The 23,020-nt window shown below is 33.1% G+C and overlaps 1 protein-coding gene across 1 annotated transcript; it reads left to right on the top strand.

The window, feature by feature from the left end:
* Positions 1-21,573: 21,573 nt before the first annotated feature.
* Positions 21,574-22,642, top strand: LOC149221230 (uncharacterized). The gene is made up of 2 exons (XM_089382929.1): positions 21,574-21,999; positions 22,143-22,642. The coding sequence occupies exons 1-2, from the start codon at positions 21,895-21,897 to the stop codon at positions 22,266-22,268; spliced, it is 231 nt and encodes a 76-aa protein (XP_089239055.1). The 5' UTR covers positions 21,574-21,894; the 3' UTR covers positions 22,269-22,642.
* Positions 22,643-23,020: the final 378 nt, after the last annotated feature.

Below are 23,020 nucleotides of genomic sequence, written 5' to 3' on the forward strand. Positions count from 1 at the left end.
TAAGGCGGAGTCCCCCCCCAAGTATCAACACAAATTCAAAGCTCTTCACATTAAAGGAGGTGGAGAATGGAATTAAGAAGCTGAAAACAAGAAAGGCAAAGGACTTGGTTGAACTTCAAGCAGAGTATCTAAAATGGTGAATGAATGCTCTTGCACTGCACATCATGGAAATATTCAACAACATCATTCAGCAAGGATTCCCAAGAGGCTAGACAACTAGCCTAGCAATACCCCTTTTTAAAAGTGGAGACATTAATAATCCATCCAACTATATAACAATTATGAAAAATCCTTTGTTCGCAAAGCTTTTTAGCAGCATGGTTGAAGACAAAATTAGTAAGTGGGAAGAAGTAAAAGAAAAGAGGGCAAGAGGACAAGCGGGTTTTAGGCCAAAACATTCTACAGTGCATCATGGCATCACGTTGAAACATATTGTTGAAAAGGTTTGGCAGGACAAAGAAGAAGTATTTTGCTACTTTATTTACTTCAAAAAAGCATTTGACACAGTCCCTAGGGATAAGTTGTGGCTTAGAATGGAAGAATTTGAAATTCTTATACATTATAGAGCCGTTGTCCATAGACTTTATGAAGAAGTGAAAGTCAAAATTAGAACCTCAATAGGTATTTTAGAAAGCTTTAGAAGTGACATTGGAGTCAAGTAAGGTTGCCCTCTATCCCATACTCTTTTTGGTCTATATATTGATAAATTGGAAGAGTGGCTAAATCTTCAAGGTGGATATGGTGTTTGGTTGGGGGAGTTTCTGATAAAGCTTCTTTTATATGCTGATGATATTATATTGATTTCTAAATCGTCCCATGGATTGCAAATGCACTTATATGCCCTTGAGCATTTTTGTAGAGAAGTGGGGATGAAAGTCAATACTAGCAAGACCAAAATAATGATTTTTTCTAATAAATGGAAGCAGAGCCATCATATTGTCTTCTTTGAAGACAAAATTCTTGAAGTAAATGAGTACAAGTACCTTGGGATTGATTTCAACAACAGACTCATTTGGGAGGACTGCAGAAAGAAGATAATTTTAGGAGGGTGGAAAGCATTATATGCTCTTCAAAACAGATGTAGAGAGGTAGAGTTATGGGATTGGAAAACGATTAAAGTGCTTTTTGGACTCCTAGTTTGTCTAGTGATGCTATATGGGTGTGAATTGTGGGCTAGCAGCACTCCCATCTCAAAATGGAAACAAATTGAGAAAATCCAAAAAAATCTTGATCATGAGCAAGTTCAAAATAAAAAGTTCAGTACCTTATGAGATAATGTTGAGTGAAACAGGAGCAACTCCCATTGAAGCAATTTATATGGAACTACGGTAAAACTGAATTGAAAGCTAGAGACCATCAAGGTTTAACAGCTAGTTTTGAATGAGATCATCAAGGTTTAACAGCTAGTTTTAAATCACATTATTCATGGAGGTTTAACCCTGAAGGTCTTGTTGCCATGGAGGATAAGGGTACTTCAATTTGCTCGATGCAAAGGCCACCATTGCCTCAATCCTTTAACACTTGCTAGATTGGGTTTTTAAAGTTGAGGAATTTTATAGGCATTAAATTTGAAGAGAAAGTTCACATTTCAAATCAAATTAAAAGATTAATTACATTTTGGCTTTTTAATATTCACAAATTAAAATAAATTATTATTTTCATATAGAAATGGAAAATATTTTAAAATTTTATGTATATCTCACACATCACAATTTTTATTGTGTTAAGTTGTGATCATTTACCTTTTCATCTAATATGGATATCATTCCTCAATTGGGTTTTTAAAGTTGAAGAATTTTATAGGCATTAAATTTGAAGAGAAAGTTCACATTTCAAATCAAATTAAAAGATTAATTACATTTTGGCTTTTTAATATTCACAAATTAAAATAAATTATTATTTTCATATAGAAATGGAAAATATTTTAAAATTTTATGTATATCTCATACATCACAATTTTTATTGTGTTAAGTTGTGATCATTTACCTTTTCATCTAATATGGATATCATTCCTCAATACAATGAAATTATTTTTCTTCTTTACAAGACTCAATTGTTCACATAATTGCAATGACTTTAAAAGGATAAAAATAAAGATATAGTATTATTTTATAGATATCTTTTTTTTGGTAGGTAAGCACCCACGAGGGATTTGAACCAGTGACCTATTGCAAGGAGTGCCTTAATAGTGCACCCATTCACCGTCAATCCAAAGCCCCGTGGGCTATTATTTTATAGATATCATTGTAATCTCCAATAAAGAAAAAATAAACAACTATTTAAAACCAAACCAACAACAACAAAATTTTCCATAAAATAAATATAACTTACAAGAATATTTTTCCATAACAATTATGAAGTCAATGATTAGTGCACATGTGCATTCCTATGCATGACACTAGTTGCAAAAGAACATATAACTCACATTATTTCTAATCAACAAAAATGAATGAACATTGAAAATGGGATAATAAGGAATCATAGCTCGATTTAATCAATTTTAATCTCAAGTGTTTGTTCTCATATCTTCAAAATAAATAGGCATAAACAAAACACGTTGGTGATATTCATAAATGCAAGAAAGCTAAGAAAGTAGTAAATAATGCAAGAAATCTAAGAAAGTAGTAAATGCAATGGAAGAGTAGGACATAAGACAATTTGCATTTTTGAATCCAAACACAAACAGCGTAGAGTGTTGATTGGAATTGAAATTGTTTTTATCTACGAATAACAAAATATTTCACCACAACCAAAGTTTTGATCTTCAATTCCCATTACTAAGAAACAACTGTAATAAATTATCAAGATATGGAGAAAAATTGTTAGAATTCATTTTTCTAATTGTTTATATATACATATATATACATCTCTCTCTCTCTCTCTCTCTCTCTCTCTCTCTCTCTCTCTCTCTCTCTATATATATATATATATATAAAACAGGTAAAACATATTATAAAGTAAATTAGAAATGGTTTTATTTGCAAATTTGGTAAGCAACTTTATATTTTAATTTCATTTATATGGGAAAAATTGTATGCCCCTCTATCAGAGGCATTAGGGTTCTTAGAGGGTAATGATAAATTCAAATTTGAACCCTATACACATGCAAACTTGAGTTTAACTAAAATCCAATTTTAGTGAGATAAACTAGAAATACTCTAAAGGAAAAAAAATTGTGGTGAGGAGTTCAAAATCTAGAAATATTTATGGTTGAGGTACTAATGTATCTCAAGGTTGAGCACAAAAGAAATTATACATCTTTCTCATACTAACCTATTGAATGTGTGTCTCAGTGAAATAAAATGGATACCTGTCAACTAAAGGTTGAACACCCAAAGAATTACACATGTAGCTCATAATAAAATTTATTGTAATTTATTTCTTATTTGTAATTTTTTTTTCTAATTACAAGTTTTTTCATTATTTCTAATAACTATAATAAATAGAAATGTGTCTTGAACTTCCACTAGGGAAACTAGAAGAGGCATAAAATTTCTTTTTCTTTAAGAGCCACACAAAATTTTTAGTAATAGTGTACCAAAAACCCAACAACTTTATCTGAAATAAGTGGCCTCTAGGGTTATACTCAAGAAAAAAGCAAAGTAACTAGGACTTAATAATAAATAACCACAAAACATAGTTAACATTCAATACTTTCTAGAGCCTGAGGCTTCCAGATGGATAGGATCCCTATTATCTCTTGGAGAACAATCTAGAGCAGGGTGCAAGTCAAGGAAACCTTCAATTTTCTCTAGTCTTTGGTCCATCGAGTGCACTAACACCTATAATTCATTCAATTAAAGAAGCATCTCTTCTCTCGAAGTGTTCTTATCCACCAACACATAGCCGAACAACATCAAGATCAATCCATTTTAAGGGAAACATTGTCACTTGGAGGGAGACATCTAGGATAAATGTCTCACCTCTCCTTTGTTGGTGTGAGGTAAGCATTAAATTACCTTATTCGGTCATACCCTAGAGGTTCCTCAACAAGGGTTTTGATTTTATTCCATTCCATAATTAATCATGTGGTTGAATGCTTCTCCTTGGAGGGATCCATTCTAGTAGGTCTTGGTTTCACAAATTGTCTTGATTAGATAACATATTAATTTAACCTCTTAGGGTACCATCCTCTTGTTCTAATCCACAAGCATTAGATAACCAACTTAAGAGGGGCATTCATATTGACCCCATTAAGCCTCAATGGAGATGAGCTATTAACCCTAAAGCCAAAAACAAACCACTTTTTTTTACAAAATTCAATTTCTTGTCTTTTTATTTATTTATGTTATTAAAAAATCCATAAAAATAGAAAACAAAAAAAATAGAAATCCCTTTGTGGATAAAGATCCTATTGGCAGAGGAAAGGTTTCTACCCTTCCCCTCAAGTCAACATGGGAGATTAAAACCCTCGTGCTAGGGGGAGGATCTTGGGGGAGAAAATGACCTATTGCAGAATATAGGGAAGAGTTTCAGTGGAAGGGGAAGAAAGTTGGAGTGATAGAGATTTTATGGTATCAAGAAGGGATTATATATCTAAGGAATGGAGATATTCCCACACATAAATATTTCACCAATCTGCCCATAATTACCTTGGCCTACATATAGAGTATCTTGGCACCTAAAAATAGGAAATGTGCCACCAAAACTATGCACAAATAGAACTAGACTTGTCCCTCAAGTCTTGGCCTCCTCCACAGATCAAACTCGACCATCAACAGTCACTAGAGATCATCCATAAATCCTCTAATATTTGATGAAGTATGCTCCTTATATATGCGGCCCAAAACAAATGTGATCCTTGTGATATTTTTGCACTTAGATGTGTTGAAATTCCTTCAACTTAACTCTTATTTATACACAAACATGTGGCTCCCAATGAACTATCAAGAGGGCTAATCTAGCCCTAGCCGACCTTCTCTCCTTGACAAATCAACCCACAACCACATATAAAAATTCACAACTCCATTTTGATATGTCCTTTTTAAGTGCTTGAAGTGGCCCCTAGCTCCTGTAGGGCTACCCCTTCACCTCCCTGTGTCAAACCATGGTTTCTCTTGGTGGTTTTACACCCACAAGATTGGGTACAAAGCCCACAGACTTGGGTTCTTTATCCACAAGTCACTTTTGTGTGCCAATTCTTCCAAAACCCACTATCTTAGGGTTTGGAGTACCTCTCAAGGTACAAATATCAACACTTCCTCTTAGCGAGGGAGGTACCTCCAACACTAGGAAGTCTCCATCAACTTCATCACTGACACCACTAGCCCATATGGCATCCATCACTGTAGTATACTCTGTAGAATTAACCTTGTAATATCGATAGTTCCTTTGCATCATCTCATCTTAACCTGAAAACCTCAACACTTCCATAGGGCTACTCCCTCTGAAGCTAGACTCCCTCTAAGTCTACACGGTCTCCAATGACTTAATCTACTACTGACCTCATGTCCTACAAGGCCAGTCTAAGTTGTGGTGGAACATGTTCCATCATCAACCCAACTCAGTCCTACTAACACTCGTCCTCCTGGATCAAACACCACCTGTGCACACACTCCACTCTCAGATATGAAACATCACTATCTAATGAAGAAACTAGCCTACCAATCTCCATTCCATCACATGAAGCAATCTTGATTAAACAAATATAATCCATGTCAAATAAATCCTCGAGCTTTCCCAAAAATCCATGGAAAGTCAGAGGAAGTTCATGATCAACCACCTACACTACAAAAAATTGTTTTCCACTAATCCACCAAAACTCCCAGTTAATCTCATTTCCAAGCTATTCAAGACCACATCTCCATGACTTCATTTGAACCCTTTGCTCCATGCTTTAGATAATCTAGCTCCCTTTGAGCTGCTTCACTATGCACACTCTGATTCACTGGCCCTTCAAAGTCGCTCTGATACTATGTTGTTTTTACGTGATACTAGAGTCTAGGATATAATCTTAAATCACTAATGTTACCTATCCAAGTATCACAAAAAGGCTACTTTGCATAGTAGAATAATATACTTTTAAATTTGTCAAACACTTTAGATTTCTTCCTCACAAAATAAATTTACGTATTTCTTGAGAAGTCATCTATAAATGAGACATAATGCATATAGTTTCCTAGTGATTGAACCAACACATTTCTGAACACATCATTATGCACCCACTACAATATTTATTTTTTTGCCATACTGCTAGAGGATAATCTTACCTAATTATGTTTCTTGTATAGGAAATGCTCATATAAATCAAAATATATAGAGTAATTATACATACATTCTACCATACCTTTACAATGTAGTGCTTGAAGGCCCTTCTTTTTGTTATGTCCCAGTTTTTTATTCCATAGCATAGTCTTATTTCTAAATATTATAGGATTTTTTCCTTCTTTAGTTCCATTATGAGGAACAAAGGGATTGTTGCACCCATCACTATTAGTCCTTCTCAATATCTTACATAGAGTTCAAAGCTTAACTCCTTTTGGTAATACCATTGCTCCTTGAACTATTCTATACATTTTCTTTTCAAACATTGTTTTTACACCTGCATCACTCATCTTGATTATTGAAATCAAATATATGGTCAATATTGTGATGCGTAGAACACCAGAGAGTGTTTTAATCCTTCCATCCATGAGATTCAATGTGAATTTTCCTCGTCTTATGGTTTTGGTTGTCGATAAATATCATAGGAAAATGTCATTTCCATCGTACCTTTCATACACACAAACCACTCATTGTGACGAGTCATATGAGAAGATTCAATTGAGTTAACCAACCATGCCTCAAGATCTACATGTGTGCATGAAAAAAGGCAAGTACACATCCCCTACTTCATCTAAAGGTTTTTTCTACATCTCCAACATACCTTTACAAATTTTCTTGGAGATTATATCTTCCTCTAGATTTAGATCTCTTACTTGAGGAATTATTTTTGTTTCTATACTAATAAATCCCTACTGATTACTTAAGAAAAATTGATTAGAAAATATACCAAAAAAATAAAATAATGATTATTAATTTTTTTGTTGTTGGCTTAATCCAACGAGACTTTGAGTCTTTAATCTAATAATTTATATAATACTTTTGAATAGAATGATCACTAATTAAGCTACACCATGTGAGCTACACTATAAAATAGTTAAATTACACCAATATTTTATATTTAAATATAATTATATATATTATTCATAAATATTAAACGATCACATCTATATGATAATTAGGTTGTTTAATATATATCATTCATTATAATAAATTGATTTTTTTTAAAATAATATTTTAACATAGTTTTAATAAAGTTAAGAATATTTTTAACTAAAAATTATTAATAATTAGATTTTTTTTATTAATTATATTTTATGATAATTTAAGAAATATTTAATAAAATTTAGTAAAAATTAAAAATTAATTTAAAAGTAAACAAAAAAAATGTCGACGGGTTTTGGATAGATGGTGATGATTGTGTTGTTAAGTTACTCCTAGATGTTGAAGACAATGATTCAATTCCTTGCTCTATTCGAATGTTATTCTTGGATATGACCATGATATAGCCTCACCACTACCAAACTTTCAAAAAAAAATTAAACAATATAATACAATTTAATTTTTTTTAATAATACAAGCCTTCAAGAAAAAATTTCCCATGTTGAATGTGACATTTCACATGAGAAAAAATGCATTACTAACTCTAAGGTGCTTGCCAAAGTAGCAAGACAAGTTCCAAACATAGGCCACTCTTGGGGCCAGCTCAATCATTATCGTTGTTCTTTACTAACACCTCATGTTGTTGTTCGGCTATGTGTTGGTGGATAAGAACACTTCGAGAGAAGAGATGCTTCTTTAATTGAATGAATTATAGGTGTTAGTGCACTCGATGGACCAAAGACTAGAGAAAATTGAAGGTTTCCTTGACTTGCCCCCTGCTCTAGATTGTTCTCCAAGAGATAATAGGGATCCTATCCATCTGGAAGCCTCAGGCTCTAGAAAGTATTGAATGTTAACTATGTTTTGTGGTTATTTACTATCAAGTCCTAGTTACTTTGCTTTTTTGCTTGAGTATAACCCTAGAGGCCACTTATTTCAGATAAAGTTGTTGGGTTTTTGGTACACTATTACTAAAAATTTTGTGTGGCTCTTAAAGAAAAAGAAATTTTATGCCTCTCCTAGTTTCCCTAGTGGAAGTTCAAGACACATTTCTATTTATTATAGTTATTAGAAATAATGAAAAAACTTGTAATTAGAAAAAAAATAATTACAAATAAGAAATAAATTACAATAAATTTTATTATGAGCTACATGTGTAATTCTTTGGGTGTTCAACCTTTAGTTGACATGTATCCATTTTATTTCACTGAGACACACATTCAATAGGTTAGTATGAGAAAGATGTATAATTTCTTTTGTGCTCAACCTTGAGATACATCAGTACCTCAACCATAAATATTTCTAGATTTTGAACTCCTCACCACAATTTTTTTTCCTTTAGAGTATTTCTAGTTTATCTCACTAAAATTGGATTTTAGTTAAACTCGAGTTTGCATGTGTATAGGGTTCAAATTTGAATTCATCATTACCCTCTAAGAACCCTAAGGCCTCTGATAGAGGGGTATACAATTTTTCCCATATAAATGAAATTAAAATATAAAGTTGCTTATCAAATTTGCAAATAAAACCATTTCTAATTTACTTTATAATATGTTTTACCCGTTATATATATATATATATATATATATATATATATATATATATATCTATATATATATATATATATATATATATATATATATATATATATATATATATATATATATATATATATATATAAACAATTAGAAAAATGAATTCTAACAATTTTTCTCCATATCTTGATAATTTATTACAGTTGTGTCTTAGTAAAAGGAATTGAAGATCAAAACTTTGGTTGTGGTGAAATATTTTGTTATTCGTAGATAAAAACAATTTCAATTCCAATCAACACCCTACGTTGTTTGTGTTTGGATTCAAAAATGCAAATTGTCTTACGTCCTACTCTTCCATTGCATTTACTACTTTCTTAGCTTTCTTGCATTATTTACTACTTTCTTAGCTTTCTTGCATTTATGAATATCACCAGCGTGTTTTGTTTATGCCTATTTATTTTGAAGATATGAGAACAAACACTCGAGATTAAAATTGATTAAATCGAGCTATGATTCCTTATTATCCCATTTTCAATGTTCATTCATTTTTGTTGATTAGAAATAATGTGAGTTATATGCTCTTTTGCAACTAGTGTCATGCATAGGAATGCACATGTGCACTAATCATTGACTTCATAATTGTTATGGAAAAATATTCTTGTAAGTTATATTTATTTTATGGAAAATTTTGTTGTTGTTGGTTTGGTTTTAAATAGTTGTTTATTTTTTCTTTATTGGAGATTACAATGATATCTATAAAATAATAGCCCACGGGGCTTTGGATTGATGGTGAATGGGGGCACTATTAAGGCACTCCTTGTAATAGGTCACTGGTTCAAATCCCTCGTGGGTGCTTACCTACCAAAAAAAAAGATATCTATAAAATAATACTATATCTTTATTTTTATCCTTTTAAAGTCATTGCAATTATGTGAACAATTGAGTCTTGTAAAGAAGAAAAATAATTTCATTGTATTGAGGAATGATATCCATATTAGATGAAAAGGTAAATGATCACAACTTAACACAATAAAAATTGTGATGTGTGAGATATACATAAAATTTTAAAATATTTTCCATTTCTATATGAAAATAATAATTTATTTTAATTTGTGAATATTAAAAAGCCAAAATGTAATTAATCTTTTAATTTGAAATGTGAACTTTCTCTTCAAATTTAATGCCTATAAAATTCCTCAACTTTAAAAACCCAATCTAGCAAGTGTTAAGGGATTAAGGCAATGGTGGCCTTTGCATCGAGCAAATTGAAGTACCCTTATCCTCCATGGCAACAAGACCTTCAGGGTTAAACCTCCATGAATAATGTGATTTAAAACTAGCTGTTAAACCTTGATGATCTCATTCAAAACTAGTTGTTAAACCTTGATGGTCTCTAGCTTTCAATTCAGTTTTACCGTAGTTCCATTAACCTCGTTAACTGGAGTTTGCATGCACGCCTTTTACTTCAAAAACCTTACTCGTTCACTGGAGTTTGCATGCATGTCTACCAATTTAAAATCCCAATCTACCAATTGCTAAGGGGATTGGAGCCCTTGCATCCGGGGAAATTAAAGTTCCCTTGATCCTCCATGTGTCCCTCAAACGACTGCAAGAAAACCTTCATGGTTAACAATGAAAATCTTCTGCATCTCCATGAATAATCTAATTCAAACTAGTTATTAAACCTTGAGTATTTCTAACATTCATTTAAGCTATAGAGTGTAAACGTGCTTGCAACACCAACTTTCTTTGGATAGCCAAGATTTTTCTTCTTACCAGCTTGCCAAATTTAATTGCCACCGCGATTCTCTTCGTACGTGAAGAGATTCCCGTGAAATTATATCCAATCTCCACGCATCCCTTTTCTAGAAAAAGCTTCGATAATACTTTTCCATATTAATAGTTTAAGTGATTATCCTGTAAATTTAGTTTACTTTGAGTGGTGAGAGGAAATAATATTAAATTTTCTAACGATTATGATGTAAATTTATTTTAATGTGAGTAGTGAAAAGAAATACTTGGTATCCTCTTATTAAGATTCTTATAAGTAACCTATCAAATTCTTTAAACACTTTCGAATGATAACATAGTGCCCACTATTTTATTCTGCGAGTTTAAAAAAAAAACTATTTTATTGTGCGAGTTTAAAAAAAACAACTGTAATGACAATTCAGAAGAATAATGTCACTCATTTGCGCTAGAATCCCCTCATGTTTGATATTTACAAAATTCCCTGCTTTTCGTTTTGTGCTTCTACGATGATGCAGTTAGTTGTCGATGTTGCCATTCTCAGTGTCAAAGAAAATGAAAAGGTACAACACAACTGCCTTTATCCATAACATAGTGCTACTGCGTTCGCTTTGTAAGTGAAAGGTACAAATCGAAAGGTCGGGAGTTCAATCGTTGCTGGGAGCTTAGAAGTCTGAAGTGGAAAGATGGGTTCCGCGCAGAATCACAGACTTGCCCAAGCTGCTAACACTGATGATCTGGAACAATTCTTTTACCGGCACACTCCCGCGGAAGCTTGGCAAAAACCAAAAGCTCATTTCCCTGGACGCCTCGGGCAACCGTCTGGTAGGGCCGATTCCGCGGGGTCTCTGTAGCCTTGCAAAGCTCATTCTATTCAACAACAGACTCACAGGTGAAATACCTTTGGGTTTAGCTCGTTGCCCGACACTGTGGCGCACACGGCTCGAATCGTGAAATACTTTGAGTTCGCCTCCTTTCGCCACAGCCAGCTGAGCTCCTGATGCATTGCTATACGCCATGAGATGAAACTGATTAACCATTCCCGAATTTGAAATTAAAATATCTAGAATTTGGGCGGGCGTTTTCAAAATTCAAATGACTATCGCATTAATGCAGGTCCTGCAGCTCGCGTCAGTGTTTTCCGGTGGAAGCCGGAGTCCTTTCCCGGCCGGAGGGCTACCCCGTTACATGCCCATGCATGCATGGTGAATTTACTAGGCGTTTGCTGGCCGACTTGAGGTCCCATCATAGTACTCTTAAACCGCATTGAATACCCAATAGCATGGGATTTATTGGTTGCCAGCTGCAACTGTCGTGAACACCCGTCCCCTGGGAAATTGATTAGTCAACGAGCAAGTCGTCGTTTCACAGAAAAAGTAGCGTTTGTCGCAACTCAATATAGAGTCAACGTGTTTAAAAGTCGAAAGGCATAGTCATGCAGGTTTTAAAAGTCACATGATCTTTTAAAGCAAAGTGGGTATGATTTTCTTAAGTGGTTTTATCATACGATTTTTTTGAAAAAGTGATTATAAAGAATTTTTTTTTTGTTTTTTTTTTTTTTTTTAATATTTTTTATATAAAAGAATTTTATTTTAAAAAATAATGAAGGGTTTTATTTTATAAAGGATGTTTTTGAAGAAGAGAGATTTTTTTTTTCTACATAAGCTTTGCAAAGCTTGTTAAATGAGATTTTTTTTTAGGCTTTTTAAAGAGACATTTTTGGAGAAAGATGGTTTTCTCAAATTTCCAGCCTCAGTTCCCACCATTTACACGAAAAGATTATGATGTGTGTGCCATTAAGATGGCGACCACATTGCAGGCACATGATGTTTGGGATTATGTCAAGTTTGGGTTTTCAGAGAATAAGAATGAAGAAAAAGAACAAGCTCTCAGTAATACAAAGAGAGAACAATAGAAAAAAGACAAGAAGAAGGATGCACATGCGTTGCAGCTTATTCAGCAAGGAGTGGACCGAATAGTGTTCCAAAAGATTATGATCACGTCTTCAGCAAAAGTAGCATGGGATACTTTGGTGACAAACTATAAAGGTATGGCCAAAGTCAATATTGTTAAGTTGCAGAATACTAGGAGATATTTTGAAAGTCTGCAGATGAAGGAGACAGAGGACATCGATTCTTTCATGAATCGGGTCATAATTGTCATAAATCAGTTAAAGATTTATGGTGAAAATATAAAATATCAAAGAGTGGTTGAGAAGGTCCTCCGATATTTGTCTACCAAATTTGATGTTATGGTAGCAGCCATAGAAGAAGCCAAGGATTTGGCATCATTGACAGTTGATGAGCTAATGGGATCACTAATATTGCATGAGGCAAGGATAGACAGAAATAAAGATTCCACTTTAGAGACCGCTTTCAAAAGTCAGGTCTTTTTCAAGAGACAAAGGTCAAGACAAAAGTAGATTGAGAGGTAGAGGACGAAGTGGAAGATATGGTGGTCAAAAATATGGCCAAGAAGAGCATGAACATGCAAGTGAAAGCAACTACATAAGCTTCAACAATAATCAAAGATTTGACATATCAAAGGTGAGATGTTATTATTGCAATAAATTTGGTCACTATGCTCGTGATTGCAGGAAGAAGATAGCTGATCAAGGGAACCAGAGAGTTAATGGCACTACAGAGAGTTCTAACTCCGTGTTCTTAGCTTTCCATACCATGCATGAACCTTCTGCTAGTGTGTGGTTGTTAGATAGTGGTTGCAGTAACCACATGACAGGCAACAAGGATTTGGTTGCAAATTTCGATCAAGCTGTGAAAAAAGAGGTAAAGTTGGGGACTGACAAGACTATGGAAGTAGATGGCAAAGGAGTGGTCAACATTTTGACCAAGCAGGGGGAGCCGGAGACAACCTAAGAGGTATATTATGTTCCTAGTCTCAAACATAATTTGTTAAGTGTTGGACAATTGACACAGAAAGGATACAGAGTTATCTTTCAAGGTCAAGAAGTTGTTATATATGACAAGCCCCCAAGCAAGCAACTGGTAGAAAAGGTGCAAATGACGAGGAATAGATTCTTTCCTCTAATTTTGAATTACAGTGGTCAAGTGAGTTCTTTTACAGTTTCATGTTTTGATGATTATTGGTTATGGCACTTTTGATTCAGACACTTGCACTTTTCTGGTTTAATATTGTTGCAGCAGAAACAGATGGTTAGAGGATTACCTCCCATCAAAGAACCTGTTAGTACTTGTGAGTGTTGCATCTTGGGAAAGCAACACCATGAAAGTTTTCCAAAGGGAGTTGCATACAGAGAAAAGCAACCTCTTGAGCTAGTGCATACAAACTTGTGTGGACCTATTAGGACACAGTCGATTGGTGGAAATTGTTACTTCCTCACTTTCATTGATGACTACCGCAGAAAGACTTGGGTTTACTTCTTGAAGTAGAAGTTTGAAACTTTTGTAAAGTTCAAAGAATTCAAAGCCTTAGTAGAGAAACAAAGTGATCGACATATCAAGGTATTGGGGTCAGATCGTGGTGGAGAATATGACTCAAAGACATTCCATGATTACTGCAAACAAGATGGGATCAGAAAACGGTTTACAACCAGGTACACATCGCAGCAGAATTGTGTAGCAGAGAGAAAGAACATGACAATTATGAACATGGTAAGAAGCATGTTGAAAGGTAGAAACTTGTCTAATGAGTATTGGGCAGAAGTGGTTGCATGTGATATTTATGTGATCAATAGATCTCCTACAAAGAGTGTGATGAACAGAGTACTAGAAAAAGCATGGTCAGGTATGTCTTGCAACGTATCTCATCTCAGAGTATTTGAATGTGTAGCTTATGCACATGTGTCTAAGCAACAAAGAGGCAATTGGATGATAAAAGTGAAAAATGCATATTCACTAGTTATAGTGAGCAATCAAAAGCATACAAATTGTATAACCCTCTCACCAAGAATACCATAATTAGGAGAGATGTTGTGTTCAAAGAACAAGAGTCATGGAATGGAACTGTAGACAAAACAGTTGATGCACAAGTGCCACTGATGGAAGAAGATGATGTAGCAGAAAATAAGCAGCAAGAATCACAGGTGAAGACACTAAATGGAGACACACCAACAAGGACTCCAAGATTTTCAGAGCAGCATGGATCTTCAAGCAGATCAACAGATCAATATTCTCCCGGCAATCAATCAGGTGATGAATCAAGCAAAATGGTAAGAGAAAGATGAGAAGTTTGGAATATATTTATGATGATTTGGATGTTAGTTCAAATTTTGCATTATTGTCATTCCAGCCTTCTTTGTTTGAAGAAGCAATCAAAGATGAAAATTGGGTGCAAGCCATGGATGAAGAAATTGAAGCTATTGAAGCCATGGGATTTGATTGATTTTCTAAAGGACAAAATCTCATTGGTGTGAAGTGGGTGTACAAGACAGAGTTGAATGAGAAAGGTGAAATTGACCGATTTAAAGCTAGACTTGTAGCAAAAGGATTCTCACAGCAACTGGGAATAGAATTTGGAGAAACGTTTGCTCCAGTAGCCAGATTGGATATTGTAAGAGTAGTTCTAGCCACAATAGCTCAGAACAAGTGGAAAGTATATCAGATGGATGTGAAATTAGCCTTCTTGAATGGAATTTTAAAAGAAAAAATTTATGTGCAGCAGCCTCCAGGATATGAAGTTGAAAGTAATGAAGAGAAATTTTACAGGTTGAAGAAAGCACTCTATGGACTGAAGCAAGCGCCTAGAGCTTGGTATAGTAGAATTGATAGCTACATGATCAAGAATGGATTTTGCAGAAGCAACATTGAGCCTACCTTGTACACAAAGGTAAATGAGCATGGACAAATTTTGATTGTTTTCTTATATGTTGATGACATGATTTTTACAGGTGATTTTGAGATAGATGAATTTAAAGCAGCCATGATGAAAGAATTTGAGATGATAGATCTTGGTCTTATGAAATATTTTCTTGGCATAGAAGTTGAGAAATTTGAAAAAGGAATTTTTATTTGTCAAAATAAATATTCCAAAGATTTGTTGAAAAGATTCAGGATGGAAAATTGCAAACCTGTCCCTACACCAGTTGCAACAGGTACAAAGTTAAGCAAGGATGATGAAGGATCATATGTCAATCCAACTCTATTCAAAAGATTGGTTGGCAGCCTCATGTATCTCATAGCTACAAGACCAGATATCATGCAAGGAGTGAGTTTGATTTCTAGATTTATGGAGACTCCAAAAGACACACATTGGAGTGCAGGAAAAAGAATTCTGAGATACATAGCAAGAACTAGAGATTGTGGCATAATGTATGCAAGCAAAGAAAAGAAGGATTTGATTGGATACACAGATAGTGATTTTGCAAGAATTTTGGATGATAGGAAGAGCACTTCTGGTTTTGTGTTCCATCTTGGTTTAGGTGTGATTTCATGGGCATTTAAGAAGCAGCTCATTGTGACACTTTTGTCAGCAGAAGCAGAATATGTAGCAACAACATCAACAACATGTCAAGCAGTGTGGTTAAGAAGAGTACTTAATGGACTCAAGCAGAAACAACAAGGATCAACAACAATATATTGTGGCAACACCTCAGCGATTGCACTATCCAAGAATAGTGTGTTTCATCAGAAGAGCAAGCATATTGATACTAGATATCACTTTTTTAGAGAACTTGTGTGCAATGAAGAAGTTCACTTGAAGCCTTGTAAATATAGTGATCAATTGGATGATATATTTACTAAGTCATTAGCACAAGATGTGTTTGAGTTTCATAGAAAAAACTTGTGTGTTGTAAGCCTAGCTGAGACATAGACTAGTAGGCATGTTTGAGTTGTCATGAGTCGTGTTTTAGTTTAGCAGTCGCAATCAAGGGGGAGTGTTAAAATAAGATAATTACTCTTGCATGAGGAGTTGGCTAAACATAGAGAGTCAGTTAACTGAGTGATTAAATGATTGAGTGTTTGAGTGTTGAGTAAAGTCGAGTTAAGTGATAGACGACTTTGAGTGTGTGATTGCATGTGGTTGCATGTCAAGATATTTTAGGCAATTAGCTAGTTGGAAAAGGTTAAATACCCTTCACCGGGTTCATTGTAATCATCATGTTTTGTGTGATCAATAGAAGAGCAGCAACAACTCGTGTTTTGTGTGAATTCATGCTTTGTCTCCTCTGCCTTTCCAACAACTTCAAGATCTTGGATGCTCTAGAGGTTTTTGATGGTGTTGAATCTATTTCCACCATAAAAAAACATGATTCAAACATCCACTACAAGATTATTTGAATTTTTTTCTCGGATTCTAACCATTTTTTACCATCCAGGCAATTTCTCCACTCAGTGTCCTTCATTATTTTTTTTGCCCGAATTCCGACCACTTTTGACCGTCCACAATTCCTCCACCTCAGTGTCCTTCTTCATTATTTTTTGTGTCAAATTGTTATTGCTATTTGCAATTTTTTTAGGTGATTTAAATGGTGGCCAAGGCATTTGGGCTAATCCATTAATTGTTATTAATTTAATTTAAAAAATTAATGAAAAACAATTAAACAAAAAAATCTTATTTCTTAGCATTAAAAAATTCATTTCAATAATACTAACCCATTAAAATTCTAAATTAAAAATAAAAAATAAAAAAATAAAAATTATTTAACTTCCCTATAATAATGAAGAACAAAAAGGTTAGAAAAAAAAAAACCATGACGTAATAATATTAACAAATCGAGTGACCGAACGCTACCCCTTTTATAGATAAATAGGCCACCTAAATTGTTACAAAATCATTGGCTCTCCGATGAGAAAGTGAAATATTTTGGACGAAAATATTAGAAATGAGATTTGGGTTAAACCTGGGACAGACATTAAAATGAGAAAGTGAAACCGTTTGGCCCACATAGTATATTACATTCATTGAGGATCATATATTTTAGTTAGTTCACGTGGAGGAACGAATCTTTCTTTGCACGGGGTTGGACTTTGGCTTCAATTCTCACTCACACTGGTTGTGGTTATTACTTTCTTGATTATAAATATCTTTATGATATAATATGGATGGAAGGCATTATATGTGTGAATATATAAGTTTTTATATGAGAATTGTTTTTGGAATGATTTTTTTTTAGTTTCTTTTGGTTTATTAATTTATGTGATGTTCGGGATTGATTTTTTTTAAATAAACAATTATTTAGGAGTATGTAAGTTAAATTAGTAGATTACACTCATTTTATATTAGTTTTTAATATAGTTGGAATTTTTGTATTGGTTGGTTTTGAATCAACAATTTTCACATAAAGAATAATTTAATAGAGCATTTTGTTGTTTTCAGTAATTTTTAGTTATAAAATTTAGAGTTGTAATATTTTTAATAAAATTATGAAGAAAATTTTGAAAGTTTATTTAATTATTCATTATTTTTATTTAAAAATTATATGGGGATTGATAGCATACATAATACATTTACATGTTATATAGAGATTTATTTTAGTTAAGGTGAAAATTAATCCTCTATCTTACTATTTTTCCTTTTTTTTTTATTGCATATCATCATTTTTAGAGAATGTTTAAATTTTCAAGATTTGTATATAGTATCAATTTCTTATTGAAATAAGAATTCTTAGATTTATAAACTATATCCATTTTTTTAGTGAGGTTTCATTTATCACTATCATTTTTTTGGTAGAAAAACAACACATAATTTTATTCTTAGAAGAAAAAAATTACATTTTGCATATGTGTTTCTGCGTTCTAGAACAAACAGATTGAGAAATAAAACATTCTCCATCACCAAAAACCTTGAAGGGCCAACATGAAATCCATGGAAAGCCACGATAACAACACTAAATTGGCCCCGATAGAAACAACATCCATCCTAAGAAAGGCTGACAAGATGCAAAGTTGTAAAGCCCTGAGAAAATCTGGTGGAAACCCCTATACTGACACCCATGTGTAACAAGGTGACGTTAAGCATAAACCTCAGGCAATAAAGAGTAGGCCACACCGCCTAAGAAGAAGTCAATGGTTACCACAAAAACACTGGCAAGATGCAACCCAAGAAGAAGTCAATGGTTACCACAAAAACACTGGTAAGATGCAACATTAGAACAGGGCTCAGATAGCAACAATGTGAAGGTTAGATGCCAACAAACCCATGCAAATCCCTAGCACCGAAGTGGAGGAGATGAACCCGACAGCGCAAAAAACAACGAACACCTCGTGCAAAGAGATCACCTGCAAAAGACAACAACCCCCACCAAAATTATGGAAAAAAGCCCCGACCTCAAAGACAAAGAGGCACGAACTAGGGGGCCAAGGTGGCTAGGGTTCCAGCCACCCCGCACTAGCTTCCTCAACTCCCCAACAATATTCAATGAAGTTAGAACAATAACCATTTATAACTATCACTTTAAAGTGGGAAGTTCCACTTTTCTTGTCTTATTCTCTATTTTATGAGAAGAAAATTGATCCCTCAATTGAAACTTGTTCGTTGTCTTTATTCAAAACTGTACATTGTTATCTTTCTTCAAAAGTATTATTTGTTAATTTGTTGAATTTTAATTATCTTCATGAGCTAAGTAGCCTGCTCACGAGATTGTTAATATTTTTATTTTTTTTAGGTTTTTATTTCTTTTTGAATGAATTTGTATTTGAAAACAAGAATAATTAATATATCATATTTGTTGGCATATTCAATATTGAAAAATTGTACTCTCATAATTTAAAACATGATATTGTCTAAATTTCCCTTGTAATTTATCTAATTCAATATACCCTAATCAATTTCTACACATATTCTAATATATGTAAAAAACTCAACTTAATTAACTTAAAATCTATGCTTAAATAATTTTCTATGATATTACCAATTTCATACTAACATATAATCAATCAAACTAAAAAAGCAACCGTGCTTAACATTTAGATAAATTATTTTTAAAAATGTATAATTCAACATATTCAATATATTTTTTAAAATCAAAACTTTTATTCAAAAATATACTAATCAAAATAATCAAAATTAAAGAATGATAAACATTATATTAATTAAAAATTTTGTAATAATATTATTATTAGTAAATATATTATCATAAATTTAAAGTAAAGATAGTAGATAAATTATCATAAGTTTAAAATAAAAATATGAAATAGTAAAGATAATAAGAATTTAAGAAAACTAATTTCCAAATTAAAATACTAAAAGTATGTTTTATTATTAAACTTTATAATATAAAATGAAAATTTTAAAATTTTAAATTTAAATATAAAAATAAATGTAATAAACAAAAATAATTATTTTATTTATAAATATAATAAATCAAATCAATAAATAACAATAATTATTAAAATAATAATAAAATATAAAATAATTAAAATTAATATTATAATTATAAATATAAATATAAATTTATTTTATAATATAAACTACACAAAATTCCAAACCTCGTGTGCTGTATAGTATAAGGAAAATAAGGAAAACGCCAAATTTATAACTGATAAAAATAAAACGTAATAATCCAAAATAATACTCGAAATAAAATAAATTATTTTATAACCTCAACCGTAAAAAATTCCAAACCTCGTGTGCTCTAGTGCGACGAAACAATAAAATGATCAAAATAGTATTACATGAGAGGACAAATTATTTTATATTCTGATTCATCAATTAGAAATTGGAAACCTTAATATAGCTTCGACACGAGGAAATCAAACAAATAAAAAATTATTATAATATAAAAATAAAGAAATACAAATTAATTTATATTGTGATTAGTCAACTAGAAATTGAAAACCTTAATGTACTAGGAACTAATAAAAAAATTAAAATATACATTATAACACAAAACTAAATTATCCAAGTAAAAACTAAACATTAAAATAAGAAATGAAGTATAAACACTTAAATTAAGATAGAAAAAAAGAGTGGCGTGGCGTAAAAGCAATACAAGGGGAATCAAAATCTCATGGAAAATGGCAAAACCATGATAATAAAAAGAGGATACAAGTCTAAGTGAAGCAAACGAGTCCGAGGTAATTTAATTTAGTAACATATTAAAGATACACCGTGTTAAATATTATTTTAATAATGAAATAAAAATTAAAGGTAATTTGAGTATGTTTTAAAATTGTTTTTTAGTTAAGGGTTAGTTTTTTGGACCTAAAGAAATAGCTTAATGGTTTAAGATTTAAAGATATTTAATAAGAGTAAAAATTTACTTCTTTATCGATCACAAGTGGGTTATTTCAAGTAGTGTGATTTTTTGTGAATAAGGGTGATGAGTTAGTCTGTATTTGCCAATAACGCCCAAAAATAGATATCCTCATTACTCATTTGACAATTAAATTATGATAGATTTTCTCGGAAAAAAAACTAAATAATCTTATGCATTAAACAAAAAAAACTACTTAACATAGCATTCAAGCTCCCCTCCAAGCTCCCCTCCACCATTGAAGTCCATGTCAATAAATCTAATTTACAAGCTATCCAAGTAGAGTCAGGAGCCACAACCACAAAAGCAAGTAGAGGTCCTAAGTGTTCTAAGTACAGAACTCGCTAGAAAACGGAGATAGCGATGGCCGGAATGCCTAGTCCACAAATTAGAGAAGATCACAAATGAGAAGAGGAGATATTTTTGAACACGAATACTTCCAACCTTCCCATACTAAGTGTTCTAAGTACAGAACTCGCTAGAAAACGTAGATAGCGATGGCCGGAATGCCTACTCCACAAATTAGAGAAGATCACAAATTAAAAGAGGAGATATTTTTGAACACGAATACTTCCAACCTTCCCACACTAAGTGTTCTAAGTACAGAACTCGCTAGAAAACGTGGATAGCGATGGCCGGAATGCCTACTCCGCAAATTAGAGAAGATCACAAATTAAAAGGGGAGATATTTTTGAAGACGAATACTTCCAACCTTCCCACACTAAGTGTTCTAAGTACAGAACTCGCTAGAAAACGTAGATAGCGATGGCCGGAATGCCTAGTCCACAAATTAGAGAAGAGAGATATTTTTGCACGCGAATGCTTCCAACCTTCCACAAAAGCGCGTGGCGAGTATTTCACCTTCACTTCAACGAATCATTAGCCTAGTTTTCCATTTTTATTTTTAATTTAAAATGAATGATAGGCCAGTGTTCTCGTGAATCAAGCGTCCTAGCACGATTATAAAAGGCGCAAGCCCTCTCTTTCTGTCTTCAAATTTCTAGTGTATGATCAACCGTTAATTACCCTCTAACTTATCGTTTGCAGTCGTCTGGTGTTTACGCTTCCCCTGTTTCGGAAGGCCCGGAGATTCGAAACCGGGGGCGAAGCTGCGCGTCGTAGGGATGCTTCTTGCTGTTCTGTTCGGGAGGTCATCTTGCTGTTCTGTTCTTGTTTCCGTTCAGGCGTTTGTTCCGTGAGTTGGAAGAGATCTTGGTATTGTAAAGCAAAGTTTCTTCGGTCTGGTCAGAGGTTCGATTCCTCAAAGCATTTTTTTCCCGGAAGAATTAAAGAATGAGGCAGCCCGTAGCACTCCTTTGTGCTGCTGCAGCGTCCGCGTCTGCAGCGTTCAATGCTCTCAATGACAACGAGATCCGAGTCACGGCATCCTCTCCTGCGGTTAGTCAATACTTCATTCCAACGCTAGATTTTTTGGATCCGTTTTTATTTCTTTCTTTGCTTCTTACAGGGCCAATATAAATATTAGAGATGATCTTTCAGATTTTGTCTTGAATTTAGTGGTTTTGTGGTGTTATTTACAGGCCAAATCGGTGAACGATGACATGACCTTTTCTCAGAATACGAATTCTAAGAATGCTGAAGAGGCGTTCGCGCCGAAGTTCGATGGACTGCGATTTATCAAAACTCTGGTTACTGCTCACAGATAGGGAGCGAATACTGATCTATTGAAACCAGAAAATGTTTCTTCCCATTCTCCTGCGGAACTTATAGCGACTGTTATTTTACCTTCCAAATTTAGAAATTCCTCTTTAAAGCCGCTGGACATTGGTGGATTTTCATTTAGAGATGTTTCTAAATTTAGATAGCTAAGATATTTTCCAACGTCGCTGAGCAGAATAGAAGACATCAGCTAAATATAGTAGCAAAATTGGAAGTCACAAGGATGTGTGATACTTGTACCGTTTTACTCTTAAAAGCTGTCAATCATACATCGTAACTCTGAGCAGTAAGGAGTCCCATAAAATTTACGGGCATCTGAAATTTAATGTTAAATATAAAACCGTGGGGTACTTCGAAGTTCCATGTGTTCTGCTTCATTATCATTTTTTTTTATTACGTACGTGGTAAAAAGGTTATTGGGTTATTGTTATTGAGTAATTTTTAATTGGAATTTTTAAAATTTATAATGAAAATATGATAAAAAAAAAAAATTGATTTGTGTGGTTTAAATTTATTTTTATATCATAAATATAAATTCAACACTTTCAAAAAAAATATCACTTAAAATTTCTCAATTCTTTTTCTTTTATATACTTAAAAAATAATACCCGCTCCTGTAAATCTTCATTACAACATTCATATATTTTTTTTCTTTCAACCACCACAACTATGTTTGCGAGCGTACACTAGCCAACGAATAATGGTAGTTATAATATTTTATTGGGTAATCTATTTGTTA

This window comes from Pinus tabuliformis, chromosome Q (genome assembly GCF_031772625.1).
Source record: "Pinus tabuliformis cultivar Carrire ecotype Pingquan chromosome Q, CPIR1, whole genome shotgun sequence".
NCBI lineage: Eukaryota > Viridiplantae > Streptophyta > Pinopsida > Pinales > Pinaceae > Pinus > Pinus tabuliformis.

What these genes read in the sequence shown, in the direction of transcription:
- LOC149221230 (XM_089382929.1), top strand. Translation starts at nt 21,895, where the DNA reads ATGAGGCAGCCCGTAGCACTCCTTTGTGCTGCTGCAGCGTCCGCGTCT. An exon ending in TCACGGCATCCTCTCCTGCG is followed by an intron (nt 22,000 to 22,142) that starts GTTAGTCAATAC and finishes TGTTATTTACAG; the next exon opens with GCCAAATCGGTGAACGATGA.